This window comes from Pyxicephalus adspersus, chromosome 1 (genome assembly GCF_032062135.1).
Source record: "Pyxicephalus adspersus chromosome 1, UCB_Pads_2.0, whole genome shotgun sequence".
NCBI lineage: Eukaryota > Metazoa > Chordata > Amphibia > Anura > Pyxicephalidae > Pyxicephalus > Pyxicephalus adspersus.
In genome coordinates this window covers 169813681-169841367 of record NC_092858.1, presented here as the reverse complement: position 1 = coordinate 169841367, position 27687 = coordinate 169813681, and the positions used below count along the sequence as shown (strand labels likewise).

The following is a 27687-nucleotide window of genomic DNA, read 5'->3' as shown; positions in this document are numbered from 1 at the left end:
ATACAGAAAGTGGAAGAATGTTCAGTCTGCTAGGAAGAAGAAAGTGAAATACAATGTGAAAGACAGTCTATTGTATAAAATAGAAAAATAGAAGGGAGCTTACACTCTGTTAGAGTATAATGGGGGATACAGAAGCAGAAGAGCTTACACTCTATTAGGGTATAATGGAGGATACAGAAAGTAGAAGAGCTCACACTCTATTACGGTATAATGGAGGATACAGAAAGCAGAAGAGCTTACAATCTATAAGGGTATAATGGAGGATACAGAAAGCTGAAGAGCTTACACTCTATTGGGGTATATTGGAGGATACAGAAAGAAGAAGAGCTTACAATCTATTTCTTTATTAGGGTGAATATGAAGGCAGAAAAGCTGATAATCTATTTGGTATAAGGGAGTATACAGAAAGTGGGGGAGTTTAATATATTTTAGGGTACAAGAAGAACATACAAAAGTTAAAAAAACTTAGGCTCTGTTAGGGTATGGGGAATAAATACAGAAGGTTAAAGAACTTACAATCTGTTAGGGTATTGGGTAGGATGCAGGAGGCATTGATATATTAGCATATAAGGGAGGCTACAAACTATTAGGTTATAATGGAGGATACAGATTTTTTTTATCTGCTTGGATAAGAAGGTAGAAGAGCTTACAATCTATTATGGTATAAGATAGAAATACAGAAGGTAGAAGAGCTTACACTCTATTAAGGTATAAAGGAGGATACAAAAGGTAGAAGAGTTTATGGTGAACTCCTTCTATCAACACAACTTGACCAGCAGTTTCTGATTTCCATTACAAACCAGGAGATCCCAAAGCCGGAGTGCAGTCAGAACCCCTAACATATGTACTGGTTCCATATCAATTTATTGGAAAGCATTGAAGCCAATGGAACAGCATAACATGCCATCGTATTTTAGGAGTACGGGCCAGCAAATGACGAGGTTTCTTATATAATCACTGACACATTTCTTCAGACCTAAACTAAAATGCTAAAAGAATTAAGAAATACCAGATCTTTCTTTCCTGAAGATATAATGTGAGGTTTCATTATCTATAGATTTGGAACATTGAACAGATAATAAAAGGTCTATCAGCAGTGCTGCAACACTAGATACAGTGATGTCGGTTCTCTGTTCAAAATGAAAAAAGCAAAACTATATTTAAAGCCTTGCTTAAAGATTTTGTCTAAAACTGAGCGGTTAGACACTTACTAGCCCCTTATTTGCGCCTGGGAGCAGTTTTTAGAGTCAAGCGCTGCATTTGGTTTGTTGTGTGGTTGAATGCATTCGTGGTGCAGTGCAAGGTATTTCAGGCCATATGCAGTCCTTTATCACAAAATGCAACCACGACACAACTGTATTCAATTACAGCTCACTGCGATTGGAACGCGACCCTATTCAAGTGAATGGAATTAGCTGGTTGCAGCCAGAAGCCATGTCCCAGAACCATGCCACAACCATGCAAATGCAAACATGAGCCTAATATCATTCCCAATGGCTTCCATATGGTTTCATAGGAACAGTTGGAAGTCAAGTTGACAATGCCGTAAATGATAAAGTCTGAAATTTTCCTAATTCAAGGCTGCAATGCTCATCTGTAGTCCAGAGCGCCCCTCTGCAGTATCTGAACTTCACCACAAGTAATCAGCATACCTAAACCTAGAGGAGGAAAGACTTTGATGATGGCCATAGACATGGCTTCCTGCACATGGTGTATTAATAAAGAGAGCAGCACTGATGTTGTGATTTTAATGGGTCACTTGAACCAGGGTTTTTTTTGCCTTCCTCTGGACCAACTGTGTCCATAGGGTTTTATATCTGGGATATGTTTATTTCCCTGGTGGTTGAACTTGATGGACTTATGCCTTTTTTCAACCTAGCCTATTATGTAACTTGCATAAAAAAAAAAAAAGAGAAAGGCTGAACCCAAAAAAATGGTCATTCATACCTACCATTCTAGTGGCTTGTGTTTTGGAGTTATTAATGCCACCACATTGCTTTTTCCCAGTCACAGTGGGTATTAAACATTTCTCCACCTAACAAATTCTGTGGTTCCAATAGCAATCCTTTATTCCAATAGTGACAAAACTTCTACAGCCTGAAAGAGAATAATGAATTAATTAATAGGACGATCTGCAGAATGTGTATAATTGCACAATAGGTAAAACCCTGAGATCCAACAGTAGGGTTAAATTCCTTAAACTCATTCTGTTACAACTTTTAAAAGCAGAATGGTCTGCAAAAAAAAAGTATTTCTATATTTCTATGACACCATGTCCTCATATGTCAGAGCTTTGTGGCTCTGCAGTCATTGCAAGTATTTCACACTTCTGGGCGGGTAGACTTTAATTTCCTTTTATTAGCTTATGTGTCATTAGAAGAATTATTTATAGAACAGAAAAGCAAGGAGATTTTGTATTCTTTCAGCTATGACTTGGCAACCTTCCAAACTTTTCATCTTAGAGCTTCACTGCTCTGGACATTAAAAATGAATTTCCCCACCATGACTGCACCTACAGAGGTCAATGAGGGGTCAATTTTATCATCTGTCTTTCCTTATGTCAACTATAATTCTTTTTTTTTCTTCACTTTTCTTCACATTTTCTCTGTGAGATTAATTTTTCCCCATTGCCAAATTTTTCATTTTTGTTTTGCTCAATAAATTCCACCATCAAAAATTCTTAAACACTTGGATTCACTCTAGAAGCATTGTCTGTGTCAGTGCCTTTAGGTGTTTTAAAGGATTGTAAAGCATTTTACAAAAAACAGCCTAGGGTCCTTACTTGTTTCTGAAATCAAACCCTTAAAATAGTCTTGGGACCTTCCTAGATAGGAAATGGGGCAGCAAGCGTGTGTGTCCCTTGTGGCCTTCCATAAAATTTCCTCTGGAATATGGCTTGCCAAAGAAGGAATGGGACAAAAAAGCATCTACCCCCTTTTTTTGGTAAAAACCAGACCCCCACTTGCCCCAGTGGCAAAGGCCATCATTGGGAGAGAGGGCCTTAACCTCAAAGCGTAACTCCTGCATTGTGGGGATATTTTGGTAGGGAGTTTATTTGGAATCTGGAATTCTATATAGGAGAGACCAATAAATCTGTCCTCTCACCCCGGGGAATGAGCATATGGGTGTATTGTAGACTTACCCATCACCAGAAAAGTTGAAAACAGACACAGCACAAGAGAAGAAAAAATCGAGATTGTATTTCTCAACTAATACTCCTCTTTAAAGGGACCAGTGATGTGTAATGTCTCACCCTGAATCATTCCAGCACTGACACCTTATATTGTGTGCTAGTTGATCCTCTCTCCGCACAGATATGAGCTGAATCTGACTGGACAAAGCTCCTCAGCTGTCCTCTAGCATGATTGGCTGAATGAATCTAAATAATTATGACTTGAAGTCTGTCATCATTGTTTTGATTCTTTCAGCCAATCACGCAGGTGGGCAGCTGAGGACTTCTCTAGCTGAATGAATGACAAGAGCATCATTTAGGCATAAATAATTAAATATCTCTGTGTTCAGATATAACTCACTCGAACATCCTTTCCAGAAAGCAATATTGATCTTTTCTTAAATTCCCCTAAATAGAAATACATTTAGTTTTTTTTTTTACCATTCTAATAATATATATTTGACAAACTTCTCATATTGTCCATTGCAGAATGCTGGAGCTCCCAAAAATGTTCTTACTATGCTGGTATGTTTTTTACCTTGAGGATTTCAGGTCCCCAGTTTTACAGTTGACAATCCAAAGCACCATGTGGTCAAGCACATGTGCCCAACCAGGAAAAATAGCTGTACCAACCTTGAAGCAGGTTAGATGGTCCTAGCCAATGCCATTTGTATGTGCATAAACAATCCCTTACTAACCTTTATAGCTGTAGGCATTTTTTGACCTTTTTATTCATGAATGTTACCTGTGACAGCTGCAGTTTGTGCCTTAGGTTTATACTTGAGTCTAAAAATATTTTTGGATTTTTATCTCTACATACACATACAGTACATACACTGTTGTTTTTATTTTTTTTTTTTTTCCTGAAACTTTACCTTTAGATCTGCTTTTAAGTACCCATGGAATAGTTATTTAAATGACTGTTGCAATTATGAATAACTTGATGCAGTTTCCACCTTCTGCTGGAAATAATGTAGCCGTTACCAGAGATGTTTTAGTTGGGTTCAAAGCCAGGAAGTTTCTAATTTGCCTATCTACATTTTGCCTCTCAACCACCCCCTGAACACTCTGACCGCCTGTAAACCAAACATACAAATACTGCTATAGAGTTTCTCCTATTGATATTTTTAGGCAAATCACCCAACGGATGAATATTACATCATTGATACTCTCGCTATAAAAGAGGTGGCACAAACAGGAAGCCAGAGAACAAAGGATTGCACCGTGCAGATTATATTTCAGAGAATTTGTAGCAGAATGAAGAATAATTTCCCTCTAAATAACTTCTTCCTTTTTTTTCTAACCCATTTAAGGTGTGCATTGAGGAAGGAAAAGTTACAATATCACATGATATGAAATGTCAGCAACATACAAAGAATATATTCTTCCTCTTGTTCTAATGTTATTACATAGGTAGATACATAATACATAACAAAGATGCATATTATGTAACTATATACATAGCAAAAACCATAGCAGTGCTATTTTAAAGAGAACCTCTAACTTTATGTATAACTTTTCAAAGTAAAAGTCCAGCGTAGGACTGGACTCACCTCTGTCTCAAAGTGGGACAGAAATAATCTAGGGGAGTCTAGGGGTATATTGAATAACACCATAAGCAGTAATAAGTTGCAGAATATCCAAATCGCATTCTACCAACTGGAGGATAAATGAACAATATGACGTGCAGTCCAAAACTTATTCCTTTTTTGTCCTCAGTAATGGATCCCTACTACCTACTGGGGTGGGTAGCCCTGGCCCTGAATCACAAAGTAATCTTGGGCTCCTGTCTCTATAAGATCCTCTGGTGGAGGTCTCGTTACTTAGCATGAAATGTCCAAGACTGTGGGAGGCTTCACTTGCTCCCCTAGGGTAGTCCAAAATATGGTCCCCCGGATGAGCCGGGTCAGGGGCCCCTTGGTCATCTGTTCCAACATATTCACAGGTATCCCATAGTAAATTGGGAAATTCCTACCTTCTAACTCCCCTAATCCTCTTAAACCCCCTGCCTCAATGGCTGCCAGTTCCTATTATTGGGTGCAGGGGAAACCCCTGTCACTAATGATTGGTCCTCATCTGCACTATGCTAAGTAATCCTACTTGGTGACAGGAGAAGATGACCAATCACTCAACAAGGAAAGCTAGAACCCCTAAAACATTGTTCAAATGCCATAGCTATAAAAGGTCAAAACGTTTCTAAGGAGCACCCCCTCACCCTGGTATAGTAGCACTATACCTGGTGCCACCTTTATAAGTCTCAGTAAAAAAAAAAGTCATTGTTGATCCAATAACGTATTGGGACCTTTCTTTTCTCCTCTGGCAACGGCAACCCTTAGTGTTTTGGGGAATGGTGCTACAATACCAATGAACTACATTTATTGCAACAATAAGGTAACCCATTTTTAAATTCCCAGAGCAAAGTGTTAATATTAATTATGTTACAATAAACCTAGCAAAGTAAAGGAACTATTTTTACAGCTGTAAAATACCATAAACAGAAAGGTCATTATATAAGAAGGTAATAAATAGCTGGTGACTTCAACTCAGTGACATTAGTGAATGATCAGCAGGGGCCACTAATTTGTGACTCATTAACCAAATGTTATAAATATGCAATATACAAACATGCCCTAATTGTAACTTGAACCTGGATTATTTTCCTTTGAATGATCACTAGACTGTAGCATAAGTAGTAACAGTTACCAGCCCCATGATATTAAGGGTCCTGGTTTAACTCTGCAACACGTGCCAGTTCCATGGTACTAGGTGTCCAGATATTATCAAGCAACAACTACCAGTCCCATGATACTGGAAGTCCAGATCTGACACTGCAGCAGCAAATAGTCCTATGATACAGGGAGCGCAGGTCTAACCCTGAAAAAACAACTACCCTCATCATAGTGGGTGTCCAGGTATGACTCCGCAACAACTTCCAGCCCCATTATTTTAAGAGACCAAATCTAACTCTGCAACAAATACCTGTCTCATGATACTGGGATTCCAGGTATAAGCTTGCAACAGTTACCAGTTCATTGTCATAGAAATATAGGTCTGGGCCATGACACTTGGAGTAGGGATGAATGAGAATGCCTCTGACATTCTCGGAAAAATTTCCTGGAACTTCCCACGGGTCAGCAAAATTTCGCCATACCGATTTTGCAGACCCATCGGAAGATCGAGGAAATCATTACAGGTGGAGTACCGTGGCTGTATGAAGGCTGTATGAGTGGCTGTCAGCGTGAGTCCCGTGGCTGTGCTCATTAATGAATGCAGCCGGATGATTCCCACAGCTGCATTCATTCATGATGAGCACAGCTGTGGGACTTCTGCCTTTTTGGATAGAGAATCTCTATCCAAGAACACATACTACAGGGCTGCAAGAGTAATCAGGGGAGCGAAGCTGTCAGCTCTGCTCCCCTGATTGCTCTTGCAGGTCCCCAAAAATTTGATCTCGAAGGCCGTTCTAGCTTACATGTTCAGTAGGCGAGAACGGCCCCATTCTCTGTGAGATCTCATTTTAAAATTTTGCTTGCTCATCCCTAACTTGGAGTACAAGTCTGATCTTGCAACATATATTAGCCCAATCATACTGCAACCAGGTCTAATCCTGCAAAAACAACCAATCCCAAAAAACTGGGAGTCCAGCCTTAGCATGTCTGATCTTCCCTTCTGATGGTGAAGATGAGGCAGACAGTGCTAGGGGATTTTCTAAACATTGCCATCAGAGTTTTGCAGGCAGCACCATAGCACAATACCTAATGGTGGAGCAGAGATGGGATCGGATAGACTAGAGCTGGAAATTGAGGGAAGAGTAGGTGAAGTCTACAAGGGACAGCACTGGAGATTGGGTATAGTGGCTTTGACTACTATTCTAAAAACAGATGGAAGATGCATATTTATTTTTGGTGTCTGTTGGAATTGACTTTTAACAATAGCAGAGTACCAAATGGTAGAGCAAAGATGAGGTTAGGATAAGCTGTAGCTCAGGGCAGGTGGCACCCAGGTATAGGCAGGCGCTGGAAATTGGGCACAGCAGCCAGGACTACTATATTAATAACAGCCGCTGGATGCATATTTAATATTTAGTCAAAACTGAGATTAGGCTTATTATTTATTTTACTTTTGGAAAGATTTGGCTAGTATTTGAACTCTTCTAGAACTAAGAATTTAGAAGGGATTGGCATACAGTAGATACATTTATTTTTGTTCTTTTAAAGTCCAATTTACCGCTTCTCTGGCTGCTCTTGTTCTACTTTAACCAAAACCTAAAATAAAGTCTGGAAATACATTTTTAAAGATGGTATTGTATCACATATGGGTTATAGAGGGCCACTCACTGCAGTTATTATCCTGTAAGTAGGGGGCAAAGGTTCATCTATGTGTGGGCTTATATGTGGAAGGGGCTATCCCTAGAAATAGAAAAACAAATTGGCACCCACATACAACCCAGCACACCCGGCGCTCACTTTTTAGACACCTGTTTCTGGCCTGTAAAGGCACACAATTTGACCCAGTGTCAAGCTTTGATGTGGCTCGGTGTTCACGGAATGACATTCTGCCAATCTGAAGAAGTGAAAAGTGAAATGAAGGAGCAGACGGTTTATCTCTCCAATCAGGTCACAGGAAAGGTGCGTGGTTTTTATTTTGCAAAAATATTCCATTTGCTGACAGTTTTTCCTGTGACATTATTTAACAATAATTTTATTTCTGTTTGATTTTAAGATTATACAGAAACAAAACTTATAGATCAAAGTGCAGTAACCGAATGAAGGGAAAGCCTTGCTCAAAATACCAGAATAGAAACATAAGAGATGACATTGATGACTTTATTTTAAGTACAGGGACCAGGACTTTCCACTAGTATTCCATTTGGATTTGGATTAAAAGCAAATTTGACCAGAATATTGGTCAGGTGATTCGGTTTGGTTCTACAAAAACTCAAAAACATTGGCACTCAATGAAAATTCTGCTGCTGAGATAAAGGGGGCATTGGGTAGCACTGCCGCGAATCATCTGCTCATTTTATAACCCTCTACCATTGCTTTCTGCTATCAGTGGGGCTGTTATTTCTTCATTGTGTGATTTATTATGATTCATTTATTAAAGAAATGTAGAGCTGTTCACTTAGCAAGGTGAATTGTCATGACCGTGGGAACTTTGCAGTCACAGCTGTGACTGCAGGTGATCCCCAGGCACTAGAGGTTGATAGGGGACAAATTTCCCCATTCATCACATCTAGTGCCCCGTGTTCTGGGATAGAGAAATTCTATACAAGTACACATACAACTAGCAACTAGCAAACTAGCAACTAGAAACTAGCAATCAGGATCGCTGTTGCAGTCCGGTAGTATGTGATCCTGGATAGAGTTTCTCTATCCAAGAACACAAGACTCCCTGTGTTCTTGGATTGAGAAACTCTAACCAAGAACACATACAACTAGTAAAGGGCTTCAAGAGCAATCTGATTGCTCCTGCAGCCCTTAATAGTCCCTAAAAATAACCCAAATTCTCCCACTATTGACTTCAATGGTGTTCGAATTCGGCATTCGATCACCCGAACACCCGAATAGTGAGATATTCAACCAACACTAATCACAACACCTCCCTCCATGCAATTGATAATACAAGGGAGGAGGGGGTTTTCTGTATTTCCAGCCTGAGATCGCAAAGCAGTTCCTCTATAGATACAGCATGGTGAGCATTGTCACCCTACAACAACCGACAATGTATTTATATAGCCTAATAAAAAATCCTCGTTTCACTGAAAATTCCTTTTATGGATTTGTGAGACTTTATAAAATTTTAAATAAATAAATCTGAGAACAAAGATTAAAGCATCCCATTGTTTTTTGCAATTTCACTGCAGAAGTGTTTGCGATGGTACAGTTGAGGGGTATTTCCTGTGTGTGAATTCACACGTGCTACCAGGAAGGAAGGCGATGTCGTATCTGCTGCCAGGTCTGCTTTCTTGTATGTGCATCCTGTTCTGTGGTGAAAACAGTATTAATTATAACATCGGCTCAGCTTCCCCTGAGAAGTTACACGTGAATTACAGCTGATAGACAGACAGTACATTTTATAGTAAGAGTTTAGCTTAAAAGTTTCCTTTTTACAGGAAATAATTATACAGTGTGACCAGGGTCAGACTGGAAACCTGGGGGTGTGAGAAATAGGGCCCAAGGATGCACATAACTTCCTTGGCACAGTGGTTTTGTAAGTAAGTGGGGGGTACGTCAGGAGCCAACCAGTGAGCATATAAAAAAATTGGTGTCATATGACCGTGGCCCACTAGGTTTTTCTCCCGTCCACTTGCGGGCCACTCATCCCTGAATGTGAAGACACAGCTACAGCTATTTTTCTTTCTGCTGCTAAACTGGGGAAAGTGTATAATGTCTAGTAGACTTTTATTATAAAGCAATGAAAGTTATGGTTTTAATGTATCAGCAAAAGGTAACATATGCAAGTATGAAAAAAAGGCTAAAACATGTGCGATTGCATGGAATCATGGGAAATATTAATTCTGCATCATATTTTACATAAATACATTTATTGACGAATGATCTCTGTTTGCTTGCCAGTTGATGGACTGTACATGGCCTCCGGTTCTTAGATTTTTACAATTCTGATGTTCTGGAATATATTTTATTTTTACAATTCCTGCCACTAAAAGCCCTGATAAAGTGAGACTTGCAAAACGTGTTGGTTGTTGTTTTTGTGGGGCTTTTTTACATGACAAATAAACATACCTTTTCTAAAAATTCTTTCTCTTCCTTTGAACAGGTAAAATTAAAATCTGTGATGGATTGATGAACAATGTCAGGAGACTACTGTACATGAGTGAGATGTGGACCCGGGAAGAGCGCAACCATTTATTTTGGGCTAAAATTATCTGGTGTGTTTATGTAGCTTTACAGGATCACCTAGATCAGAGTTTCTTAACCAGGGTTCAGTGAAACCATCGGGTTGCTAGAGGTTCCTTGACCATATCTGTAAGAGTGGCAGCCTTCCCAATAGCCAGCAATGTAAGGATTCTTCCCAAAGACCACCACACTAATGCACTGTGAGTTGTGGATATGGGAAAAACAGCTGGGGTTCTCTAAGGACCTAAAAGTTATTTAAAAGGTTCCCCCCATGTTAAAAAGGTTGAGAAACTCTGAGTTAGAACAATTCATCCCAGGAGGAAAGAAAAAATAATTTTCTTCACTGATCCACATATTGCACCCCCAATTTTGTAAACATTTTTCATCCCTTGGGGCAGGCAAGGGACCTCTGACACCATCCGGAAGCATTCCAACATTTTCCACTGGACAAGAGCATTGGCACAGTATAGACAAATCACATACAAAAAAAAGTATTTTTCAGGTACAACGCTTGACTCCTATACGTGGGATATGTGTGGGTGTCATCATGGTGGCTTGGGAAAGAAATGAATGAACTGAAAGCCAGAGGGGGATATGAAGATGGCGGAGTGGTAGAGATAGGGGATAAGAAAGCTGTAGGAGAATGAAAGCTAAACATGGACCTTATGGTGGGCTGTACCTTTTCCTGTTTTTTAAGAGATTAATGGAAAATCCTCTTTTAGCCTTGACATGCTTTATTAATTTATATAAAATGTGATACTGAACTTAAATATTCCAAGTCCTTTATTCATACATACAGTGTTGCTATTTGGATTTGGCCTTAAACAGACAATATTTGGTTCAGTTCTTTTGTCTGAGCAAGTTTGATTAGCTTGTTCAATGTACACTAATGGCATCTTCTGCCCACTATGTACATTACCAACGGAGTTACAGGAAACGCTGCCAAGCTTACAGCCTGATATTTCCAAGCTTAATGTAAGTATTGTGTGTAACTGTGTATCTCCTGGTATTGTTACAAACTAGGAACCAACTTGTGTACAGGGACTAATTTGGAGTTCCAAAACTGTTCCTTGTTTTCCCGGAAGTTCTAGGTGTTCCTTGGCCAGCTATGTGTGTCCCAGCTCATTTAGTTTATATTTTCTTACAAGGGATAACCATATGCTTATAATTAAAGCGGAACTTTAATAAAAAAAAAATTTACCTCAATTAACTCTCACAGAGCCCTCACTCCCTCTACAATCACCTACCATCCAAACCCTCACCATCGTGGACTCTCGTTTCTTTCCAGCATGGAAGAACAAGCAGGTGCTCCAATCTTCATCCATCTTTCTCCTGCTTCTGCTTACCTCACCTGATCACACACTGCACTGGTGCAAGATTGGTAACGCTTCCTTCTTTAATTGAGGAGAAAGCCCCTTCTGCTCATGTCTGAGATTGGGCATGCACAGAAGGAGCAGTCGGAAGCCTCCTGGGATACATGGATAGATATCACAGGAGATGCAGGCTTCCCATTCAAAGGGACCTCCCTTTCAATATAAAAAATAAAATGTTAAGGAAAAAACAATATTTTACTTTATATAAAAGGGTAAAAAATTGGTGGTAGGTCTGCTTTAAGGATGGACAGTCATTGGCGTGAAATTTATTCCACTACAAAATTTTTCAGAACTTGTTAATTTTGGTCATTCAGCAGCATAGACTTTATTTACCTAAATAACAAAATGAACTTTCTTTCAGTATGGCGGGTTTATTCTAATGTTGTTCAGCAGAAGCTTAGCACTTCTATATTTCAGCAGCCCAGAAACCCCAACCACTGGAAACGTGTCGTGGGCTGTCAGGTGAGCTGAGTGGGTGAGCTGACAAAGGTTTCCATCAGAACGGTACTGCAAACCCTGTACAGAGGTTCTCTTCTGTTCCTCGGTGTACCAGATACACTATATATATATATATATATATATATATATATAGGCCGTAATAGGCTTCTGCATTCTGCCCCTCACTTGTCCCCTCTCTGGGTTTCGAGTGGAAATGTTTGTGATCTTTAAGTGTCATATTATCTACTTTGGTCCACCCATTACATTTCAGTTCATGGCAGCAACTGTTTCAAATCATGCTTGTGCATGATTTAAACATAGATAAATAAAATTTGTGATATCCATGACCACTGATTGTGTGCTTACACAAACCAGCTATCCCACACATGTCCCATGGACCCTTTCATACAGGTTTTTAGCTCAATTTGGTTCTGACCCACATTTTATGGAATAATGACTTAGGGGATCAGACAGGATTAGTACCCTATTACTGAAAATTAATTGAAAAAGCTGCAGATGTATAATGATAACAATGTAGGTATTTATTTATTTACACTTTTGTGGGAATTTCATGGAGATTTGTATTTTTTTATTTTAACATTTGAGTCAGTATTTCTCAAGCAGGGTTCTTCCAGGGATTGCTAGAGGTTCCTTGAGCAATGAGCTATTTGTGACTCTCACGTCAGTTACCACAGACACCAATGATCTTTTTTGGCTATCTGTAAGGGTGACATTCTTCCCAATGGCCAGCAATGTAAGAGGAATTCTTCCTACTGACCACCACACTAATGTACTCTGAGCTGTGGGTATAGTAATTAAAAAAAGGGGTTTCTTTAAGACGGTTCCTCCTGGTAAAAAGGTAGGGAAACACTGCTCTAATTGGAATTTTCAGAAGGCCAGGAATGGGAAACTACATTTTATCCATGTCAAATCTATTGCTTTGGGTGGGGAGGAGTAAAACATTTATTATGTAATCTGATTAATAAGGAGAGTCGATGGGGGGGCAGCATTTTTGCAAAAAAAATATAATGGGTGTAAGTTTATTTGGCCGGGCATGGAAAATCAGAGTGTGCATTAGAAAGCAAAGGTTCGTCATACATGTGTGCACCCTTACACATGCCATTCAAGCACATGCACACACTCGCTGGCCGCACTGACACTAAGTGGGCAACTTAAAGTGCTCCATATAACTCCTCCATTGTTGAGTGCTAGTTGTTCTTCAGCCTATCATGTGCTTGCAACTTGGATTGCTCATCAGGACCTGGATTTGGCGTTTCATCTGTTTCTTGAATTATCTTTGGTACTGTCAATTGAATTCCAACTTCCTTATCTGACCTTGACCTATTACTTAACCATGCTCCTGCATATTTCTTTGTGCTTTACCTGCCAGCAAGTTACTGACCTCGGCCTGTGGCCTGTCCTTGTTCCTGTTTACCCTCCTGTACCTTGCAAGTCAACAAGTTGCTACCTAAACTTATTCCTGTGCTTCTGTCTCCTAACAAGTTGTCGACCCTGGGTACCTGTGGCAGCACTTATTCAACTGCACTTGTGCTCCTCTGGTGCCATTGTGCATCTGTCTCTATTTCCAGATTCACCTGGGCAAAAAAGACAAGGGAGGCTTCCCACATCTTACGTAGCATCTACCAGGTACGTAATACTATCTGAGTCATCTGAGAAGACATCTCAGAACTGTTATCCATATATGTCATGTTATAGTTTGCAATAGCTAATCACATCCAGTAGAAGTTTTTCTGTATGAATTTGCCATTTTTTGGTAACACTTTGCTCCCATAATTCAATAAAAACTTATCAATGCTTTGCTGGCTTAGTGTTTGAGCAGCACTTTCCAACATTATGGCTGATGAAATTAGTTTTGCATCTATGGGCTTTGAGTGCCCAGGTGACCCTGGCGATTAGAAGATATCCTTCTGCTTCCCGGGGACAGATTTGTAACCTGCAGCTGCCAATTAGAATAAAAAAACAATAAATCACATTCATCCACCTTGATAATAAACAGTTTATATTCACTGTAGACTTTCAGCAACACTACACGTTTTCAACATCACCCTGGTATTTGGTATAATCACTATTAATGTATATTGGATTAAAAACACATGTTTAACTTTTTAATGTTTAATAGGTGTACTTTTAAAATCATGTTTTCTGTATATTTTACATTACATTCTTTCATTCTCATTGCAAAAGTTTGAACATTTCCTTCAGTTTCATAAATAACACAAAGGGTGACGTGCCACCAGGGCAGCTTCAGAAGACAATTGTGTATTAGGGTTCCTGTGCAGGACTGGCAATACAGCTAATTTGATGCAACATATTAGTGAAAGGTACAAAGCTGAGTCTAACATTGATTGGTAAAAGCAGAAAATGTGTAATACTCCAGCCACGTCTGATGGTGAATGAAGAAGTCCATTGGGTTTTTTCTTTATAACAAACTAGTCTAGACATACTTTATGATGGTCATTTGACATGGTCTGCATATAAGCATGTCATATCCTTCCAACAAAAAAATATATAATAGTTAGGGTCTGAGTCACTCACCAGTTTCTTATGCGTCTCGTGATTCTTATCCTAAATTCTCATAATTGCTACCACCTACCTTGGTATCTTATGCCACTGGGGTTGTTTCCAGACATTCCCTGTCTCCCTCAGTCCTTATAACATTAAAAATCCAACAGGGAGAGTGGGACCTTCCAATAAATTCTAAATTAGGTGTGCACACCTCAAAACTTGGATGCAGAGGTCTCTCCAGCAGAATATCCAAGTAACAATACAAAATATAAAAAAAAGTAGATCTTTCAGTAACTTCACATGTCTGGCTGGATACAGCAATGCTTTTCAAAAAAATCACTATATATATCCTTAAAACAAACTCCTAGAGGACTTTGACTAGACTGAGAAGATGTTATAAGTCTGCAGCCGCATTGGTTTTGTCTTCAAAATGATCAGACTACGACATGGTAACATTAATGCCTTTAGCCCTTGGAGATCTAATACAGCATAGACCAGTCTTCTCAATCAGACTTCCTTTGAGGTTGCTGAGGGTTCCTTGAATAATGAGCTGTTTGTGACTCTCAGGTCACTTTAACTGACACCAATGATCTTTTTGTCTATTCGTAAGGGTGGCAGCGTTCCCACTGGTCAACAATGTAGGGTGAGCTGTGGATATAGTAATAATACCTGGGGTTCCCTGATAATCTAAAAGTTATCTCAAGGAGTTCTCCCATGTTAAAAAGATTGCGAAACACTACCATAGACTGGCCAATTATGGTTTGAACTGATTGAACGTGAGCAATGATCATAGAAGTGTTACTTAAATATCTTTTTTAACCAACACTTTGGAATCCTATCCACTTGTGGCCATGTCATTATCAACAGGGGTGTCCACTCACATATACTCATCAGCCTCTTTATTAAGCACACCATGTTAGTACCGAGTCAAACCCCTTTAACATTTGGAACTGCTGTTATAGACTCAACAAAGTGCCGAAATTATTCCTCAGGGATTTTGGTCTAAGTTGACATGATAGCATTACACGTTTGCTGCAATGCTTGCACAATATGGCAAAACCCTGGGCAATGGCAGCAGCGTTAACTATAAAACACATAACTGTTTGACTAAATACACAAACATATGACTCTTTGACACTATTATTCTATACTCAGAGGGTCTATGAATATAATGTACCTTGCTTTTTCAATTGGCTCTTGGCCTTTGAAAATATTACATTCATTGTTATATTAAAAAAAAAAATATGTCGCATGAAAAAGTCTCTTAGTAATTCCACAAAATCCAAAAATTATTAAAAAGTTTAAAAGAGCGTTCCCATTCTTTTATCTCAAGGTGTACAAATTTTGTCTCTAGACTAATAGGAAGTAAGCTGGCCCTTTCTTTTCATTAATTGGTTTTCAATCTTTTGGTCCTTTCCTCATTTTAGACTATGGGAGCATCTGAACAGAAGCCACATTTGTGCACTGGAATTCAGGTTTCCATGATTATATGGTAATGCAATGACATGTTTAGGATGAGTGACATTTCAGGTTGCAAAGTGGAAAAAAATGGTGGCCTGGTGCAGATCTAGAGGAGAGGGCTTTATAATGCTTGTAGTCCATTACTTGGGAAATGAGGAGAGATCATGATGTTGATAGAGTTTCTAATGCATGGAATGCAGAATTGTGATGGGGGGGTTCATTCATTAAAATTAAATTAAATTAAGGTGAGCCTGGAACTGAACTTTAAAAACAACTTGTAAGATGAGTTGGTCTTCTACTTGACCATAATACCTTTAAAAATATATATACATTACCTCTTCTGTTAGCTTCACATGGGTAGAGGATCCTGGTTTAACTGGAAATACAAAGGAAAACATAAAAAAAGCTCAATGCACATACACAGCTGCACAGAATTTATGTTGTGCTATGTATTTTACAAAACATATGGTCATTATTGGTCCATGTGGGCTTCATATTACAGAAAAGAAGAATAGGAGTCCATATTGATTTGGAATGTCAATGATTACACTATAATTGCAAATACCTGGGTATTTGCTTGCTTTCATGAGGATGTATATATCTAGATCAAATGGTGCGCAGGTTATCTATGACCTTAGAATTCGGAATTATTTCTGATATTGGGGTATTCTAAAAGGCCAGCTTGAAGTTCCTTGTTTTTAAGAAACATGGTATGATGTAATTTGTTTTGTATGATTATAAACACATGGCTTCAGTACTCAACTTTTATGGAACGTTCTTTATTTTCCCACAAGCAAATTTTTAGTTATGAATTATCCATAAGAAATAGAAAGGAATATATGAACTTCAGGTCAGGCTGTGGGAATTGAAACACCAGCAAAACAGATGGTAATGGATCCCGGCTCTGAAAAATGTGACCTGCATTTGGACATATGAATAAACAGATAGCCATAAATATGTCTTCTATGTAATGCTACGCATGTCACTAACAGGGTAGGGATTATGTGACATGATCTTTGTTGTAGAAGGGTAAGATAATGGTTATCTTCTTTTAATTTTGCAGAGATCACGTGATCACATCATCAAATCTAAAAGGTTTTTGGTCACATGACTGGATGCTGGAGAATGTTAAACATAGAGTTTTTTGGAAATGTTTTTAGCTTTTCTCTAACACTGGAGCTTGGTCATCCTTGCAGGATTTTATCTTAAAGTTTAAGAATAGGTACATTTTAAACTTCAAAATTACCCCTAAGCTCCTACTCCACCCCCAGTCCTGTCTGACGATCGAAGCTCTCCATCCAAGCCAGTGTTTCTCAACCACAGTTCCTCCAGAGGTTGCTGTGGGTTCCTTTGGACCTCTCAACTATCAGTGTTGGGTGACATTCCTACCAATGGCCATAAAAGTAAGAGACATTCTTCCCACTGACCACCACATTGATATACTGTGATCCGTGAATATAGTAATTATAGAAGGGGTTTTCTCAAGCATTTCCCTTTGTTATTAGGGTTGAAAAACAGTTATCTAGGCTTTCCGCTTATTCACAGTGATGACACCAATGGATGACTCACCATTGACTCTAAAAAAACTAGTCCCTAAGGCACTTAAAAGCCACTTACTGCTATGAGCACTAGCCATTTCTACATCAGAGCCTGGACAGTAAATGACTCAGGACTGGATATCGATTATTAGGTAACAAGGTAACTGGAAGCTTATCTATTTTAACAAATATAGCAAGATGGTTATATTTTAGACCAATGAGACCCATAGGCCCAAGTTGCTTTTTGGAGTTTTTGATCCCCTTTAATGTAATTAAAATTTTTTTTTTTAACACATTAACAAATTATTTGTTTCTGTTTAGTGAATCATATCATTCTCGGTACCCCGACCTTTCACCATGGGAGAGCTTATACAATAACTTACTTTGTCTTTTTCGGTAACAAAAAACAAGTACACTGATAATTATAATCATGAAGCAGACTCCTCCAACCGAGACCATGACATACATGAAGATTTTGAATTGTTTTAGCACTTGAATGTTCAATACTGTTGAGTTTGTATTACCTAAATAGAAAAAGATAAATTAAAATATTTCCAAAATTGTGCAATTTTTGTGCATAATCAAGGGCTTAGCATCTGCTTCTGGGTTGTGGCTCCCTTTTCTCAGTACCAACCAAATCCATATTACGATGAAATTTTAGGCATGTACTTTGCATATAGATTCTTCCAATCTATTCTTGAACCTTTTCATAATCAAAAATGTTCCTCATCTTGAAGGATATAGCGTTTCACTGTAAATAGACCATGACATATAGAAACCCATTCATAAACCTCCCACTAGTCTTCGATTTTCCCTCTTGGTCATTAGTTCTACCATCATTGGAAATTATCAGGAAAGATTGAACCAATAACCTTGGGCTATGCCATGCTTTTCCGGCACAAATTTTCACATGCCGCCATTTTTTATAAGCAGTCCCCATAGGTGAGAAGCAAAGTCACTGTGGAGAGTAGCACTATGTTGCATGTTTGCATACATGGATTCAATTGGAACTAAAGCCTTTGCTTTAATAGATTTGCTACACAAATCCTACAGCTCGTTATAGATGTCTAAACAAATACCCGAGGTGATTAAACTGTCTTGGTTTCACTTTCTCATAGACCCTACCCAACCAAAAGTGTTCCACAGTCAGACCACAGAAAGTTATTCTGATGTTTGGAAAGTAGTAGATAAGATTCCTACAGCTAAGCAAACAGACCCGGGTGATTCTACAAGACATATGAATTGTGAACAAAACATATTCAATTTAATGCTTAGGAAACAAAAATCTTTTCAGGACAATTTAGGATATAAATTATTTTTTTTTCTACAATAAAACAGAAAATGTAACGATCACAAAAACACTTGTAGTTTGCTGATTTTTTCGTTAATCTATGATATCTGTTTGTTTGTTAAAGCAGTTTTGTAAAAAGTACTTTCAACATGTTTCTAATGATTTCGAGTTGCCAGGAATGGTTTGATATATTTTAGCTCCTATTTCCCTCTCGAGAAAGCAGAGATGTAAACTGCGAAACACCTTTAGCTTAAGTGGCCTAGTGCCTGGTTGAGATTGGTTTTATGAAGAACTTTGGATGTATGTTTAACAAATATTTACGGAGCGACCATGGTTTATTCATTGATATGTAAGAAATCGGCAAACAACAAGCATTTTTGTGATTGGTACATTTTTTTATTGTAAATAAATAATGTAAATAAGTAATAAATTGTAAGTTGTCCGTAAAAAAATCCCTGTTTCTTAAGCATTAAATTGCTTTTTCCTATGTATTTAGCCTACCAATTCTAGTGTGCTGGGGTTGGGACTACTGTACAGAAAATGGGAGTTGTATTTTTTTTTTTTTTTTTGCACAAATGACATTATTTTGGAATAAATGTGGCATAACTCTATGGGCAAAGATGAAATAAAAATTATAGTAGATGGTATATTCAGCTTTAGGCAGCCCAATCATTTAAGCTGAAATTAACACCAGTGGCATATTTGGCAATGCATTGCACCCCAGGTGCATTGTAGAGGTGGGTTGCAGTGTTATTTAAAAAAAATGGCATCACACCACACCAACAAGAATTGCACTGATCGCATTACCACAATGCACTGTAATGAAGCAGCCCATAGGAAAGCCAAGAAAAAGTTAGTGAGGACATTCAGGGAGCAAAAAGGGAAGTGGTTGACTATTCTTTTTTCTCCATACAAGTTTTTTTTTTATCAGTTGTCCTGCTATCAATGTATTTCCTACTCTACTTGCCCATAATTCCTGTGAAACAATGCATAGCAGATGCAAATAAATACATTGCAAGAAAGCCCACACTGAGATCCCAGAGAAGTTGGAAATGTAGTAGTAAGTTCAAAAATCTGTCTTGGGCATCTTTATAGAGAGGTTGTCCCTGGTTTGTGTTTATTATGGTGCAGAATTTTGGGACTGGTATATTGGAGTATTTTTGCAAATTTCCTAATCTGATGATTGCTTGCCTTCTACTGTTGCTGAGAATGTTCCCTGGTATATTGTGGAGAGGGAGCCAGTCAGGGGTGAGGGGGGTAGTTATTTATATCCTTGCCCAATCACTGGTGTTTGCACCCATTGAGGCAAGTCCTGACAAATGGATAAATATTTGGAGATATGGAAGAGAAGGGGGGACCTGAGCTATAATTCAGTGGGGCCTGGCTTACCTGGTACATGCGGCCTGGTCCACTCCAGGGTTCATGTGTAATATGAGGCCCTAGGATCATTGAGCTAGACTTCCTGGGAGAAGGCAGACTCCTACGAGTGCTTTAATTTTTAAGATTGTCAAGAGAAGGAGCTGCCTTATCCAAGCTGGAATCAAAATATCTATGAAGATGGACTGGGAAACAGAATCCCAACTACAGAATGAGAAAAGCGAGGATTTGTGGGGTTTGGTGTGTGTCCCCCTTCTCCCTCCAGCTCATGGGCTACCCATTACTGACATCCTGCACTCTTTAAACAGTTCAATAAAACCCTTAGGCTAAAAACATGGATGGAGCCAGTTTGTACCCTACCAGAAGAAGTAACCCCCAGAATTGTAAAATGAGTACTTTTGCCAATAAGGTTCTGTGTTTGAATTGGTGGATCATATCCTTTAGAAAGGTTGTGAACCTAGGTTATAAAAGCCTGTAACCTTTAATGAAATTTAGGGAGGTGGGTGAGCACAGGTGAGCGCTTAAATGAATCTGCAAGTGTTGCTATAATAGAAGGTAGACCACTCTTAAAAAGCTTATTGATAACAATTAGCACTTACTGGAAGTCAGCATATCCATTGGTGTAGTTGTAGCCATTGCTGTATCTAGGAAGGAAACAATATTAGAATTAAAAGGAGAATGCAGAAAAGCTCTTGGAGGAAAGCAGGTACGATTTCTATGCTTTAGTAGTTGCTTTGCTATCATAGGATGTGGTTAGCTCTAGTATTTTGGGCTCTAAATTGAAACACTATCTGCATTCATAAAGTAATACTTACCCAAGTGTGATCTTTTTTTGAAAAGCCCTATCATTGACTTGGGTTAATGAATCCTAAAAACATACTTTGCTTTTACAGTAAATTATTAATTCAAAACTGTAGAAAAGGCAGAATAAAGCAATATTAGGGGTGTCCAAAAATTACTATCTATATCACCAAATTAGTATAATGTCCAAGAGGTTCAACAAGGACAGCTGGTATGCCAAGATGGAAATCCTTAAATATCCTTGATCCAATTTTTAGGTTGTCAAGGGACAGGTATTGTCCCTTCTGCATAAAACATATTCACCTACCTGATCGCTTCCTATGTTGTCAACATCCCAGTTTCCCATGGGATTGCGGGGGTTGAGTGAACTTGAAATTAAGTTACATCATTCTGACCTGGCCAACCAAGATGGCCCACAAAGGAATATGGGCAGCTGGGTACACACAAGGTTTATTTCCACTTTAACTCAACTGAGAATTTCAAGAGTATATATAAAATGAAAGTGACCAAATGGAGTGTCTATCTAGAGACCAACAACGTGTAGGAAGACCTACTCTCTCTTTTATCTCCTTGTATCTTTGTCTAGATTGTTCAGTTTGGCTGACAACCTGCAACATTGATCAAAAAATATTTAGGGATACTCATCCAGACCTACCAGCCAATCCTTGTTCAATGTCTTAGACTTCATGTCATAAATGTATGATTCCTGAAGATCCATGGTAATGCTTTTATTCGTCTTTCCTACTTATCTGCAGTAATGATTTCTTTGTAATATGTTTTCTTGTGTGAACAAACTGGTAATGATTCATTAAATGTGTAAAAATTGTGAGAAATCCTAAAAAAAGATCACACTTTGAGCTTTGTTATTCATGTTGTGGTTCAGTGAAGTTAAACTTCCTATCTTTATATTAGTAATGTTCTCAGGTTTTATGCAAGACTGTCACGCTCTCATCAATGACCACAATATCTTTAATTTCAGCTACTATTACAGTAGTAGTAGATTTCTTCTCGCTTCCATAGCTCCTGTTTCTAGTTTGTAGTAATTGTTCTCTTTTGGAACCAAATCCATCTGCCATTCTTTCCTTATAAGTTGTCCTACCTTTTGGCCTGTGTAGACCTCTTTTAATAAAAATATAATTACCTACTAAAAGTGTTACATTAAACCTTTTTATTCCAAATTCTGAATTGTTGCAGTTGTTGTTCAAAAAAATTCAGTATGAAGTAAAAAACAAAAATTGGGGAAATTGTGGGTTTATTCAATCAAATTTTTCAAATATTTTCCGTAGTTTTTTTCTTAACTGGGGGCATGGCAGGGGCATGTCCTTTGCATACATTATTTTTGTTACAAGATGTCCCCACCTTAGAAATTTGGGTGGAATGCACTTCCTGTCTCAGGAAGGGGAAGTGAGGGGAAGAGTTCCTTAATGGAATCTAATGTAAAGAAAATGTAGTTCTACTTTTATTGCACCCATAAGACACCAAAAATGGCACATGCATAAACTTCTGATTGGGTAGTAGCGTGCAAGCCCCCTTGGCAGCAGAAGGATGTGAATAGTCTACTCATTATTATCACCATGTCTAAGGCATAACAATGAAATAGCGATCCTTCTCTTATCTTGCACCGACAAGCAGAATTCATTACCACACTGGTTAATCATCAGTTCTTATGAGGAAGATGAGCTCATAGTGAAACTTTATCTACAGTCTTGTACATATCCTTTTTGTGACTTCTATTGCATAATTATCTGTATACGTTCATTGATTGGTTCCCTGGATATGGGGCTACTTTGTGTCATTATCCAGGGCAAAAAAAAAAATTTGACCAAACTGCCTTCTAAGTAAGAGGGTAAGAGAAGACAATAGGGATAATAGAGAGGTCAATGTGACAACAAATGCCTGTATGCTTAACCAAGAATCTACCATGACGAGGATTCTGTATTCACAATTATTGTCATGAAACTTGTGAATGGGTGAAGTGATTAATTTATTCCTTTCCTGGGAAGAAAATTTTTATGTTTTGGAGTCACCATAGTGGAGCTGTGAATTTTACTGCAGGACATTGTGCTAAAATTTGATAGGCCCCATCGTCCTCCTAGGGGCAAGAGTCTAGTTGTACCCCAACCAGGGGGGTGCAGTGACTTTGTAGACCCCAAGGCCTTATGAAATAAACAGGTAGGGGTAGTGAAGATTTTGTAGACATTGTGATTTTAAAAAAAAAAGGTGAATGGTTCCACAGTTATTGTCCCACAATTTCTGACCTAGTAAAAAAATACTCCCCTAGCTGCTCTCTCCGCTCCTCCAAAAACCTGCTAATGACTTCCTCACTCATAACCTCATCACAGGCAAGGCTAAAAGACTTTTCTAGAGCTGCCCCGACTCTCTGGAATGGTCTTCCTCGTCCTATTCACCTTGCTCCTACTTTTTGCTCATTTAGAAGAGCACTCAAAACCCATTTTTTCAAACTTGCCTACCCGTCTTCTTATGTCTTTTGAAACCGTCTTTTGAAACTACTTCCCACCACTACATATCTCCCCTCCTATTGTGTGCTAATTCCCCCACCTACTAGATTGTAAGCTAGTCGGGGCAGCGTCCTCTCCTCTTTCTGTGTCACTTTCTGTATTTGTCATTTGCAACCTCTATTAAATTGACAGCTCTGCGTAATATGTTAGCGCTATATAAATCTTGTTTATTATTAAAAAATTATAATAATAATAATTATAATAATGGTTGAGTGGAAGTCAATGGACCTGATTTATCAAAGCTCTCTAAGTCCGGAGAAGATAGACTGCCATTGCAGTACCCGTGTGAAAGATTTCTTTAAACTCATTTGCTGTTAGTTGACAAATATTCTCAATCCTGGACCAAATCTATACCAGGTTTGCTGGATCCCCCAGGTTCCCCCATGATAGTCTATCCTGTCCAGTCTTGGAGAGCTTTATTAAATCAGGTCCTATGGATGGATATGTTGGAACTCACAAGAAGTAAAACAAAGGCAAACCACTTATTAATAGTATTATCATCCAATAATTGTGGATATTGATTGATATTCATTGGGGAGTAATATTTTGTTGCCATTACCAGTCACCTGTAGACTTCAAGGATAACAACATTTCAACATAATCAATTAGGCAAAAGAAGATATCCTTTATCAATTATTTTTATTCTTAATAGTACAGACTTACCAGATACGGTGAATTGTATCACACTCCCTACTATTTGCTGTTCCTTAAAGGCTGCTAAACATTTATAAAATCCAGTGTCATTTATCTGTACAGAAGAAAACTTTAAAACATAAACTCCCTTATTTTCCTTCTTGTCTTCCCATCCAGAGATGATTTGATGATCCAGTTTTACAGGGTTACATTGGTTATTTGGTCCTTCATCTACTTTGCACCAGGTTACATTAGGCCATTCCTCGGAGCAGAGACAAACTGGACATCTCAAGGAGACTGGTTGGCCTTGGGTCCCACTGGACTTTGAATTTCTTTTAATATTTATTGATGGGGTACAAGATGAAACGAGTCCTGTGAAGAGAGAAACATGGATTACTAATGATTCTTCAGTGTGTTGGCATAGTGGTTAGAATTTGACATGAAATCCTGGGATTCTGGTTTCAGTTTCTACAAAGGAATGCTTTTGGAAGATGCGTGTTTTCTGAACTGTTGGTTAGACACTGGTTATCTGCTAAACTCCAGAACCATACTAGCTATCATGAGAATATAAGCCATTGCTCACCTCTTATTACAACTCTATTTGCTTGTCAACCTGGAAATATTCCTATTTTAGTGAACTACAAGAAGACTTTCTGCAAATGTCTTTATCTGTGTACTTTATGTATTGATTGTAAAGTATGGAAGTTCATGGGGTTTAAATAAAAAAAATGTTACCCTCAAGCTCTCTCATTCTTCCCCTAATAGACTATTGCAAAGAGTTAAGTAGGATGAAATGTATACAGGACGGGGCTGATATAAAGAGTTCAAGCTTCTCCCTTGACAAATAAATAATCACTCTGCAAAGGCGAATTTACTTTAATTTAATCTTTCAAATAAAGTGAAAATTACCTGTACAAAGAATAGCCAGTTACATTCAATGGGCTGTAAAAATAAACATGAGTTTTGCTTGCAAATGATTTATTGGTTGAAGTCCGGATCAACGTATTCACTAAGCGAAAATTAACAGCATACATGCCATATCAAGTAAATCATTCAGAGGTATTTAGAGGTGTGACCCCTTCCCAACATTCTATGCAGCTCCATCTGATGTTTTAATTACTAGAAATTCAGTTGTGCTCTGGGAATCCTTTGTTATGTTAAGGATATATATTATAAAGCAAATATTAGATAAAAAAAAGATAGATAGAAAAATAACAAAAACATGTAAACTTTAAAAGGAAAAAAATAAAATTGATTTACACATTGCTTAAAAGGTGGGTGAATCTTGGGTAAAAACATTGAAATAGACCCTTTTTGTACCAAAACTCTTCTTTTGGTCTTAGCATTTTTTAGTGTACAATGCCTGTGATGCATTTGTATTACAGAGTACATTCCAAGCCCATTTCTTGCATTTGTAACATGCTGCTAATAAAGCAAGGCGCTTAAACAATGTATATGCTTGGCCAAGAGTTGCATTATTGGTGGCCATCAAATGAACAAAGAAGGAATATGTGGTGCTGAGTAAAGGGAATATGGAAGCCATGATGGATATCGGATGGGAACTTCAGAACTATTAGTGCTACTGGAGAGCTAACCTAGAGGTAAGTCTATATTTCCACTTTACTTTGTTGCCAGTAGAAGAGATCCAATGAACTCATCCTACAAGCTCACCATTTACAATTTTGCCCTTCCCCACCATATTACAACAGGTTACATTTCCTGCAATTCTATGTACTGGACCTCCCAAAAAAGCTGTCACACATTTATTGGATTTTGAGGTTCTTGTATATTTTTGATATGTTTATAAGATCAGAATATTGGTATACAGTGAATGCACACTATTACCATAATTAATTAGGAAACATATTTAACAAGTTTCAGTATACCAAATCCAATAAAGTTCAGTTCTATTTTCATGTTTGTTCGTGTTTTGACATTTTTATAGAGACAACTGTTTGGAATGCCATACAAAACTAAATCAGAGCAGCAGACGTTTTATACAAGAAACTTTGTAGGCACTGACATTATAAGAAATAGGTGGATAGAGTAGTGGCTACTTTGCAAAGAATGAGTTTAATAAATAAACACTTAGGGTGAATGATACCTTGTAGACACTGTAATTAAAATAAAAAGTGGAATATGGTAGCAGAAGTCAGTAGATAGGTATGTTGGAATTTCAAAAAGTTAAAATTAAAGCACTTTAACTATATTTGAACAATACTGATATGATTGGGTAAGCATCTTCCTAATTCTTCGTTACAGGCAAACATTGCTTTAATAATAAGAAATTCTAGGCACACACCAAATGGTTTGAAGACTTGAAAAATGTTGTCTGGTTGGATTAAAATGATGACAGATGAAACATCCAGAAAACACAAAACACAGAAAACACAAAACATAATCTCCAACATCTAAAGCCTCAAAACACAAACATTTGATACTCTCAGTGTCCACGTATTATTATTGTCTATTGCATTTTTAATGTGTTCTTTTCAAGCTTTTGGGAATTCTCGGCCATACTGCTTCACATATACTACTTGTTTACTGACTGACTTGTTGCACTTTCACAAAGAGGGGATTTTTGACCCTAGGGGGAACATAAACCAAATCGAAATAGATTTTAATAACCTTTCTGCATAAAAACAGAAGTTTGGAAAATTACCTTATCATCCAGAAATAACCTCTATTCAAAAGTATTAGGAAGAAACTGAGAACTGGTAAATTGAGAAGCATAACAGAGCTTTAAACTATTCTCGTTATATTGAATCCCCTACCCCCAGCTCCTGGCTATTTCAGATTGGGTTTACAAAATTATCCTGGTGCCCTGTGAATCCAGACATTATTCCACAGCGAAGCAGAGGAACATTGGATCCTGTGCTCAACTGCTACTCGCAGTCTATGGGCAAAATTACCACCTGCCCAAGAGATTCCACTTGATGCCAGTAGAGGGGATTCAAAGGGGGAGAGTAATAGTGTAGGCCAGAGACTTCAGAGAAAGATAAGTGTTTTCCATTGATCTCTAAAAGTCTGCTCTTAGCGTCTGTTTTTAGTGTGTTGTGTTTTAGTGGGGTCTATTGTTGGGGTCTGCACTAGGGGTCTATCGCTGAGGTTTGCCTTGGGGTCCTTTACTCAGGTCTGTACCAGGGGTCTGTTACTGGGGTCTGCACTAGGGTCTGTTGTTGAGGTCTCCCTTTGGGTCTTTTATTGAGGTATGTACTGCGGGACTGTTACTGAGTTCCGAACTGAAGCTCTGGGGTCTGCACTAGGGGTCTATCGCTGAGGTCTGCCTTTGGGTCTTTTACTCAGGTCTGTACTGGGAGTCTGTTAATGAGGTCTGCACTAGGGGTCTGTCATTAAGTTCTACCTTGACGATCTTTTACTGAGGTCTGTACTTGGGGTCTATTACTGAGGTCTGTACTGGGGGTCTATTACTGAGGTCTGCACTAGGGGTCAGTCATTGAGGTCTACCTTTGGGATCTGTTACTGAGGTATGTAATGGGGAAATGTTACTGAGTTCCGCACTGAATCTCTGTCACTGAGCTCTACACTTGGGGCCTGTCACTGAGAGGTCTATCACTAAGATCTGAACTGAGGGGTCTGTTACCGAGGTCTTCACTTGGGGTGGGTCTGTCATGAACACTGTCTTTCAAGAACTGTAACAAACTTGTCGGGCAATTTCAGTGTATGTCTAGCAATGT

The 27687-nt window shown here is 38.4% G+C and overlaps 1 protein-coding gene across 1 annotated transcript in view; it reads right to left on the bottom strand.

Moving 5' to 3' along the window:
- LOC140321608 (uncharacterized) overlaps positions 1 to 27687 on the bottom strand; it is a 38116-nt gene that overhangs the window by 3542 nt on the left and 6887 nt on the right. Inside the window, exons 2-6 of the mRNA XM_072398350.1 lie at positions 24020 to 24361; positions 20636 to 20680; positions 17752 to 17892; positions 16166 to 16206; positions 1952 to 2097 (exon numbers count right to left, since the gene is read on the bottom strand). Coding sequence (XP_072254451.1) covers positions 2068 to 2097; positions 16166 to 16206; positions 17752 to 17892; positions 20636 to 20680; positions 24020 to 24361 — 599 coding nt within the window. The 3' untranslated portion in view covers positions 1952 to 2067. The remainder of the gene's footprint in view (positions 1 to 1951; positions 2098 to 16165; positions 16207 to 17751; positions 17893 to 20635; positions 20681 to 24019; positions 24362 to 27687) is intronic.